The 9,279-nt window shown below is 54.9% G+C and overlaps 1 protein-coding gene across 2 annotated transcripts; it reads left to right on the plus strand.

Moving 5' to 3' along the window:
• The first annotated feature begins 418 nt into the window (after positions 1 to 418).
• MAVS (mitochondrial antiviral signaling protein) lies at positions 419 to 5,855 on the plus strand. Of its 2 annotated transcripts, none has more exons than XM_085059483.1 (7): positions 419 to 483; positions 1,099 to 1,228; positions 1,342 to 1,519; positions 1,877 to 2,103; positions 2,491 to 3,019; positions 4,039 to 4,193; positions 4,658 to 5,855. In XM_085059483.1, exons 2-7 carry the CDS (start codon positions 1,112 to 1,114, stop codon positions 5,315 to 5,317), a joined length of 1,866 nt encoding a protein of 621 aa, XP_084915609.1. In that variant the 5' UTR covers positions 419 to 483; positions 1,099 to 1,111; the 3' UTR covers positions 5,318 to 5,855. The 2 variants fall into 2 exon arrangements, with proteins under 2 accessions (XP_084915609.1, XP_084915610.1); XM_085059484.1 differs by lacking the exon at positions 419 to 483 and adding an exon at positions 496 to 925.
• The last annotated feature ends 3,424 nt before the right edge of the window (positions 5,856 to 9,279 follow it).

A 9,279-nucleotide genomic window follows, 5' to 3' on the forward strand; every position in this document is an offset into this window, starting at 1 on the left:
TCTCCAGAGAAGGAGACTCCACGATCTCCCTGGGCAGCTGTTCCAGTGCTCTGCCACCCTTAACATAAAGTTCTTCCTCATGCTGAGGTGGCACTTTGTGTGTTTTACTTTATGGCCATTAGTCCTTATCCTGTTGCTGGGCACCACCGGAATGAGTCTGGCACCACCCTGGTGATGTTTATATGGACTAGAGAGATGTTTCTATGGACTGATGAGTTCGCCTCCCACTCTTCTCCAGACTAAACAGGCCCCGCTCCCGCAGTCCTTCCCGCCGGAGCGATGCTCCAGTCCCTTAGCACCCTCTGGATTCGCTCCAGGATCTCCGTGTCCCCTTGTCCCCGGGAGCCAAACCCCGACACGCCCCCTGTCAATCACGACCTGTCAATCATCGTGACGGGCGTGCGCGGAGACCAATCAGCGACGGCCGCGACGGGAGGGGGCGGGGTGAGAGCGGTGCCGGGCGCGCGGCGGCGGCGGGCGCAGGTGAGGGGCCGTGAGGGGCCGGGAGGGCAGCGGGCAGGGGACACCGGGGCCGCACCGACCCCCGCGGCCACCACAGCCCCGGCCGCGACCCCCGGCCCTCTGCCAGGGGGGTCTGCGAGCGGAGAACCTCTCGGAGCTCCCCCGGGGGCTGAAGGTCGCGCTGAGGGCGGGGGGGCCCCGCCGTGAGGGCGCGCAGAGCCACGTCGCGGACTGCGGGCCGCCATTCCCTGTGGAAAGGAGCTCTGTGCTTTCTCCCTTGGCGTTTCCATTGCCTGTGCGGGATCCCGGCCGCGGCCCCTGGCGCTTGTCTCGGCGCTGTTGGCTGTCTTGGCCCTGTCGCCTGTCGTGACCCTGCTGCCGGGCCGGCCCCCAACCCGCCGGGTGAATCCAAACAAGCAGAGCGGGAATAAACGCGTAGTGGGCGATGGTAGAAAGGAGCGAGGTTTATGGGAGTGAAGCTGAGGGTTCAACTTTAACCCCAACGCCCTCTCTTTGCGTGTTTTCCGCCTGGGATTTCCCGTCTCATCGCCGTGTCTGTGCCAGGACACGGGTGCCTATGGAACAGCTTGAGCTTCACCAGCAGCCTCTGCCCACCCTGTCTCCATCTCTCTGCAGGTGCTGAATCAGGATGGGTTTGGCTGAAGACAAAGTGTACATCCACATAACGAGAAACCTCAAGAAGTTCATGACTATCCGTGTGGCGTCGCTGGCCGATTCCCTGACCTGTCTGGTCGATTCTGACAGAGTAATTTCCTACTTTGCTGAGCCCTGTGGGGCTCTTTCTCCCTATATGGGAGCACCGAGCTGTCTTACCTCTAAGCCAGATCCTTTCTTAGATGCCCTGTGTGTTTTTCTTAGGAAGAACTCCTTGCCCGGGAGGAGACACGGGGCAACCAGGCTGCTGTCTTTAGGTTCTATCAGCATCTGAGGTGCCGGAAGGGCTGGGTGCAGGATCTCATCCAGGCCCTGCACCAAAACAACGCGGGGCACTTGGCTGACGAGCTGCAGGAAGTCTATGACACCTGGCAACGACCTCGTATGTAGCCTCAGCCTCCCTGGGTGTGCCCTGGGGTCTGGTGGAGGTGGGGGCACAAAGTTGTCTCTGTCCCTGCCTCAGCTTACCAGGGTGCTGGCGGTGTCTGTGACTGTCCCAGGGATGTCTTTCACTGTGGTGACGTGTCTGAGGATGACAGGTCCATGTTTGAAGGTGCTTGGGTTGGTGGTGGGCTGGGGTTCTCACCTGAGGGAAGATGGAAAGATGAATGAAGCCGTGCTGTGGGCTTGGCTGATGTGGGGACAGAGGAGGGGCACATGCAGGGCTGCCTCAGCCCCACAATTATCCTCTGCTTCTTCAGCTTCTCTCACAATGTCACAATTCACATATCTGTTGCAGGTTCCTCTGCTCCTGCTGCTGCCCCCTCCCTTCCCAGCGATGCCCATCCCACTGTCTCCTCCATCAGTGCTCAGACACCATCCCAAGGGCCAAAACCTGCTCCAGGTGCCCCATTGGCTGAGCAGCCACGCCGAGGCCTCCCCACTGGTGACCATCCACCAGTCCTGCCCAGTGCTGCCACCCCCACGAGCACGGACCTGGAGGCCAGGCTCCCAGTGCAGGAATCGGTGAGCAGGGCATGAGTGGGAGAGGGACACAAAGGTCCCTTTTGGACCTTTTGGTGGGGTGTGGGGAGCCCGCGGTAGGGCCAGGCTCATTCAGGGCCACCCCGAACAGTCTCTCTCTGCTGATCTCTGCTGCAGCTGGTAACTTACAGCTTATATATGGCCCTGTCACTGCTCCTTCTCCTCTGTCCCCTCCACAGGGGGAGTGCAGCATCTGCTCTGCCAGTCCAGGCTCCTCTCCACAGCCCCCAGCCCTTGGGTAGTGCCAAATAGAGACCCCAGACCCTCTTTGTAACCAGCCTCGTGGGGGCCACTGTTCAGGGTTTGGGACACCCCCGTTGTCCCAGACACCCTCATCCCGGTGATTTAACACAGCTTATTCCTTTCCAGCTCCCCAAAAAACTACCGGAGCAAGAGAGTCCCCAGCCAATTCCACCTGGGAGCAAAGTCCGTGGCGGAGTGAGCGGTGGGAATCTCTCACAGCCCGCCGGGGCTGTGCCAGTGTCAGTGGTGACCCCAGAGCAGGGCCGGGACTGGCAGAGCCGCCGGCCGGTGTGCGTGGACAACGGGTTTTTTGGGAATGCCAACCACCTGCACCGCAGCGCGCCAGGCCTGGCCCTGGGCAGGTCTCTTCCATCCAAGGATGCAGGTGCCACTCACAGCCCTGAGCAGCCCAGGAATGAGCCTGAAGAGAACTCGGATCTCTCCACAGAGTCACCCCCACGGCTGGAGGGGGCCACTCGTGGTGTGGGGCAGCAGCCCCCAAACTCACTGCCAAAAAAGCAGCCTGTGCCAAGCTCTGGGCACGGTGAGCCCACGGGCAGCTTTGTGGATGTGCGCAGCCCCCTCCTCATACAGCAGCAGTTTGATGCAGAGAAGAAGCGGCTTGGGATGCCACAAGAGCATCGAGGGAGTGCAGGTAGGTTTCCTTCCTGGCAGATCCAGGTAGCTGCTGAAAGCTCCTCACTGCAAGAAAGAAATTGGGATGCTGGAGCATGTCCAGAGAAAGGAGTGGAGCTGGGGAGACTTGGAGCAAAAGTCTGATGAGGAGGAGCTCAGGAGGCTGCGGGGAGCTCAGTCTGGAGGAAAGGAGATTCAGGGGGGACATTCTTGCTCTCTACAACTCCCTGACAGGAGGGTGGAGCAAGATGGGGGTGAGGCTCTGGTGCCATGTAATAAGCAACAGGAAGATTGTGCTAGGGGAGGTTTAGATTGGATATTAGGGAAAGTTTCTTTATGGAAGAGATTGTCAGGCACTGGAACAAGCTGTCCAGGGCAGTGGTGGTCACCATCCCTGGAGGGATTTAGAAGCCATGTGGATGTGGCATTTGGGGACATGGGTTAATGGTGGCCTTGGCAGTGCTGGGGGAGTGGTTGGAATAGAATAGAATGAACTAATTCATTTGGAAGGAATGTACAATGATTATCTCATCCAATTGCATTTTAATTTTTTTTTGTCAGTGGAGTGGTTTTGAGGTATGAAACTTCTCCCCCCTGCCCTAGTTCGCAGAGATGTTTGTGTCCTGCATCTGGGGGAATTTTAACATCTCCTACATCCCTTGCTCTTGAGTGTCATAGAATCAGGATGAAACCCTGCCCTCCACTCCAGGCTCTCTGGGAGGAGAGACATCCATCCCTCCCAGCCTTTTCCCTCCACCATGCGGGGTCAGCCCCTCCTGGCTGGGGGCACATGGTATTCCCAGGAGCCTTGAAAACCTCCATTTCCCTTGAAACTCCCCAGCCTTGCAGCCCACCCTGCATGAGTTACCTGCAGCTGCAGGAAAGCTTGTGCCACAGCAGAGCCAGGGAACTGGGTCCTGTTCCCTGTGCCACCCCCTCAGCTTGGGGACTGTCCTGAGCCAGTGTCCCTGAGGAAGAGCAAATCTCACCTTTTAGGCCTGCTGGTTAACGCAATGTGCTTTGTTTTCTCCTTGACAGATGTTTCAATGGAAACAAATACCCTGGTTTCAACCCCTGTGCCCAGAGACACTTCCCCATCACATGGCACCTCTGTGAAATATCTTACACAGGAGAAGAAACTGCCCATTGGGAATAGACCCAGCAGCATCCCATCTGTGCCAGCTAAGGAGAAAGTAGGTGACCTTTCCTCTTGTCACTTGCATTTTGCTCATGTCTGTGTGAACTTCCCCTGTTTGGGAGATTTTCTATTGCAGTGTCATGTCTTGAGCTGGTGATGAGTTTATTCAGGGATTTTTTTACCCCACTGTGGTCACATTACCATCTTCATGCTATATTATGGAGCATGGGAGAAGGGAGGTGAACTCTGTTTGGCTTTGACTCCTTATTTCCCCTCCTTGACGCGCCAGTCAGTCTTCTGCCTTCCAGGTGCTGTTTTCCACTGCACTCCTCACTGCCTGCCTCTCCTTCCTTCCTGCCTCCCTCCTTCACCTCCCTATTACCTGTGACCCAGCCTTGCTGTTAGTGGCAGGAGATGTGGGGGCTGAGCATTGAAGTAGGTTTGCTGGGACCTGTGTGCCCAAGACCAGACCAGTGGGTGCTTCCCTTGGCACCCATCCCCTCTCCTTGTCTCCCAAAGGTGCTCCCGGCCTCGGCAAACCCTGTCCTGGGCACAGCTGTGGTAGGAGGCTCCGGAGGCATGGCTGGGAGATCGGCTTCCCGGGTGAGCTCTGCCACGAGCATTTGGGCGCCTCGCAGTGATGAGGAGAGGGATGAGGAGCTGACCAAGCCTGGCGTCCTTGTCTCCGTGGCTCGGGGCAGCCCAGAGGCGGCTGGCAGATGCCCGAGCTCTCGGGAGCCCGGCAGCCCCCGTTCTGCAGCCTCCAGTAGCCTCGGCCTCAGCAGCGACCCAATCCTAGTGAGCACGGATAGCCTGAGCTCAGGAGGAGCATTCCCCAGAGTCTCTTCAGTTCATGCCAACCCCAGGGAAAAGGAGGCAGCTGGAGCAAGCAGAGACTCCCGTCCTGCTCCGAGCTGGGACAGCACCTCCCCAGGCACCCATGAAGTCCGTGTGGATCATCTCCCAAGCATCCAGCTTGGAGCTGGCAGCGATGGAGTTGGTGCCCTTGGAAGCTCCCTGAATTTCACCTCGGGCAGTGGCTCCAACACTGCCACCAGCTCACCTCAGGCCAAAGTCCCCACAAGGGACAGGAATGGCCTGTCCCTGCTGTACATCCTTCCAGCTGTCGGCATCATTTCCGCTGTGGCATTCGCGGTGTACACTCGGCTGCGGAAATAGCGAATGGGATGCCATGACCGTGACGCAGCCGGAGGATTCCTCTGGCAACAGGATTTTGGCCAATGCATTTGAAGCCTGAAGAGTAGTGGCGGGACAGTAGCGGTGTTGCTAAATCTCTTTCTGGAAGGTTCTGCTGGAAGAGGCCTTGGTACGTGATGCTGTTGAGTTTGGGTCTGTTCCCTCCCATTTTCCAACCATCTTCTTGGCTGTAGCCTTCTCTTTTTACACCCATGGAGGAGAGGGTCTCCCTCCAAACTGATCCATTGAATCAAAAAAGAAAGTCCTCATGGTGATTTCTGCATGTCTTCTTTGTTTGGTCCCAGGAGGACTCAGGGAAACATATACTGGTGATCCAAAGGTTGACCTCCAGATCCCTTTGTGCAGTGTAGCCAGGAGAGGTTTTGCAGATATCCTGTAACAGCGGAGCTGGTTTTCTTGGCTCTGCTCATCTGGGCTTGAAAATGTGCCCAAGGGTGGGTGCAGCAGCCTCCACCGGTCATCTCATGTTCCATTTGCCTTTCTTGATGTCTCTGGCTCTGCTGCTCCTTCTGAGATCGCTTCATGCAGCACTGACTCTGGGGATAAACATGAGGGTCAGGAAAGAGCTGCATCTAATCGGTGTTCTCACGGATCATCCTCATTTCACTCCCTCCAGTCAGGAAAAGGGGCTCTGCTTTAAGAGGAGTGTTTCAGGCAATGCCAACATTAAGCAGACTTGGTCCCACAAAGGGTTGTTGTGTGTCTTTGATTTTTAGGTTGGATTTTTTGAGCTCGGTTGGAAGGGTAGATGGAGTTCTTCTTGCCTTTCCTGATACCTGTTGCTATAGGATAGGGGTATAGAAACCTTCTGCCCAGGCTGGGACATGAACAGGATCAACTGCACACTGCAGGGAGGCCATACCAGAGTCTGAGATGCTCTGGGCTCTGGAGTGATCTTGTAGCACCTTCCAGTGACTAAAGGGCTTGGAACAAAATGGTCTGGGGGAAGGTGTCCCTCCCCATGGCAGAGGGGTGGAATGAGATGGTCTTTAATGGCCCTTCCAACCCAAACCATTCTGTGATTCTAAAATACAGTTAAGCAGTGAAGAAGCAACAGCCTGAATTAGTTTAGTTACGTTGCTCCAGGTTGCTCTAAGCTCCATCCAACCTGGCCTTGAACTCTTCCAGGGATGGGGCAGCCACATCTCTGGACAACCTGTGTCAGTGTCTCACCACCCTCACAGCAAAAAATGTCTTCCCAGTATCCCATTTAACCCTGCCTTCTGACAGTGGGAAGCCATTCCCCTTAGTTCTGTCACTCCAGGTCCTTGTCCAAAGTCCCTCTCCAGCTCTATAGCCTTGTCCAGGCTGAACACCCCCATCTCTCCCAGCCTGGCTCCAGAGCAGAAGGGTCCAGCCCTCAGAGTTTCTCTGTGGCCTCCTCTAGACCTGTTCCAGCAGCTCCACATCCTTCTTACATTGGGGATGCAGAGCTGGACACTGCACTGCAGGTGGGGTCTCACCTGAGCAGAGCAGAGGAGCAGAATCACTTCCCTCATCCTGCTATGTGCAGTAACTTAACCGTCCTGAATTCCTGCTGTCAGCAGAGCTTCCCAAAATCTGCTCTTCCTGCTGGCAGAGAGCAGGAGGGAGTTCAGCCCCTTGGGGCCTGGCTGTAAAGTGCAGCCATCGTGCCCAGAGCTTGGCCTGCAATAGGAAAGACCCATCAGCCCTGAATGGTTGCTCCTCCCTCCTAATGCTTTCCTTCTGCCCAAAAATCCAAGAAGTGCCTCCATGAAACTAAGGATAACCAATATATGCAAGAGGGAGGTGTTGATTTTGGTGTGTCAGGGCTGCTTTCTAGAACAGCTTGAGGGGTTCATTCCTTGCTCAGTGCCTGGTGCTGAAGGAGGAAGGGACAGTCCTTTTAAACACACTCAGGCCCCTCTGCCAGGACAGGGAATGTGGGGGCTGCTCTTCCCACTAAAGATAAAATGGTCATCACTCCTAACAAGATGGGAAGCTTGACTTCTCCACACTATGTGTAATTCAGGGGACATCCAGGAGATCCCAAACCAGCTGCATCCATACCAAGGCCCTCTTCTCTGATGCTTTACTTGCCTGTGAAATTCTCATGTTTTTCCATACATTTAAGCAACAGCTTGTACGCTTTGCCTTTTCATGTCAGATTTCTCTTGTGAAACAGCTGGTTTGTCACCACCTCAGACTGGGAAAAGCACATGTTCAGATTGCTGCTGTGGAGTGCCGGGATTTTCACAGTTGTTCTGTAGCACTTTAAAGCCTCATTGGCAGGAGATGGTGCAGGAAGGAGTTGTGTCCCTGCACATCTTTTACTAACAGGCTAAAAAAGCCTTTTGCTAACTAAAATAAATGGTTTGATGCTTCACACTTGACTTCTTGTGATTTGTGAGATGAAAAGCAGGAGGCCAAAGGGCTTTTTTGGCAGTGACACAGAGAGACTGAGGCCACTGGTACTAGGAGGAGGTGACAGGGTTCAGGGACAGCTTCCAGACCTCATTTCCAAGCAAGCACAGGTCCTGGTCCAGAGGATGCCCACCATGTCAGGCCTTCCTGTCAGTGGTAGGACACCCAGGATGAAAACAGGGAAGGTGGTTCCCGAGGCAGCTAACAGCTGAGCTGTGCAAGTCAGGGTAGTGTTGTCACCAGAGAGGAACTAGACAAGTTCTGGGAGGAGAAATGCACCAGACGGCTGGAAAGTATTGCAGGCTTGAAGGGTGAGACTGCCACAAGGAGCTGTGGCTGGAAGGGAAGGACCCTCAGGACGATGTAACCAGGTGGACACAGGGCACAGATGTGTGCTGAGCTTGGTACACACCAAGGCCAGGATGCTGCTTCATTTATTACCCAGATTGTCCCGAGTTCTCTGGTTGAATTCTGTCCTGTGATCCTGCACATAGAAAGGGTATCTCTTCCATGCTGAGCCACCTTAGCCTTGCTGGGTTCAGCTCTGGAGGTGGCTGCTCCTCAGGTTTGTCTTCTTGTCCCCTGAATGGCTCTGACCTGCAGCACAGAGGCACCAACATCCCTGAACCACTCCTCACCCCTAGTGTGCCTTCTGGGGTCACACAGGAAGCTTTTGGGAGGGAACAGGCCTTTTGTGTGCCCTCTCCATGCTGCCAAGGGCTCTGCTGTGTCCCAACACCCCCACAAGCTCCCCTCGCTTTCTGCTTTTCCAGCTCTTGCAGCCCAGGTGTGTGAAACCCATTCAGCAAGGGTTGAAAATACTCGGAGCTTCAGGCAGCAGAGCTCAGTGAGTTCCGTTTTTTACCCAAATGAAGGCAATGCTGCTCTGAAGGAGGTTATTTGTGTTCAGAGAGCTCATCCTTTATCTCCAGTCACTGCCAACCCCATTTATCCACTTCCTCCACTCACCCAACAGGATATTAAAATACACCAGCTAAATTTGACCGATCCCTTTGTCCCGTTTTTACCTTGGCAACCAGAATTCAGCAAATTCTCACGGAAATTATCACACCTTTGTGGAATGTTGGTCGCTGATCCCTCCAGTATCGAATTAATTCGTGAGGATTGTGGTGAGCTGGGATTACCCCAGGGCAGGTGAGGAGCACCCTGGGTCACTGGGCTGCAGTTCCACTGCTTGGCGTGCTCTGGGTGTGTCACACAACAATTAACGTTCCCCACGGGAATCTCCATCGTTCCACACAGGAATCTCCATCGTTCCACACGGGAATCTCCATCGCGTTACAACGGGAGTTGTTGTGGCATCCTGCATTCTGGGAATGTGTTTTCCTTTTGAATTTTCATCCTGTTGGTTGTTGTTTACACCCCTCTTCATGGTTGCCTCAATTCTTCTGCCACCTGGGTGTTTCCTGCTGCAGTTGTTGATAAACATGGGGTCAGGGTTTAAAGAATGGGATGTTGTATTCACACTAGGATTATGTTGGGATGTAAAGGACAGCTGAGGATTTGAAGATTTCAAG

This window comes from Lichenostomus cassidix, chromosome 4 (assembly GCF_008360975.1).
Source record: "Lichenostomus cassidix isolate B80296 chromosome 4, HeHo_3.0, whole genome shotgun sequence".
Lineage (NCBI taxonomy): Eukaryota > Metazoa > Chordata > Aves > Passeriformes > Meliphagidae > Lichenostomus > Lichenostomus cassidix.

Excerpts from the sequence above, each read along its gene's own strand:
- MAVS (XM_085059483.1), top strand. The coding sequence starts at position 1,112 with ATGGGTTTGGCTGAAGACAAAGTGTACATCCACATAACGAGAAACCTC. Across the intron at positions 1,520-1,876 it reads TGACACCTGGCAACGACCTC|GTTCCTCTGCTCCTGCTGCT; the intron begins GTATGTAGCCTC and ends TATCTGTTGCAG. Across the intron at positions 3,020-4,038 it reads AGAGCATCGAGGGAGTGCAG|ATGTTTCAATGGAAACAAAT; the intron begins GTAGGTTTCCTT and ends TCTCCTTGACAG.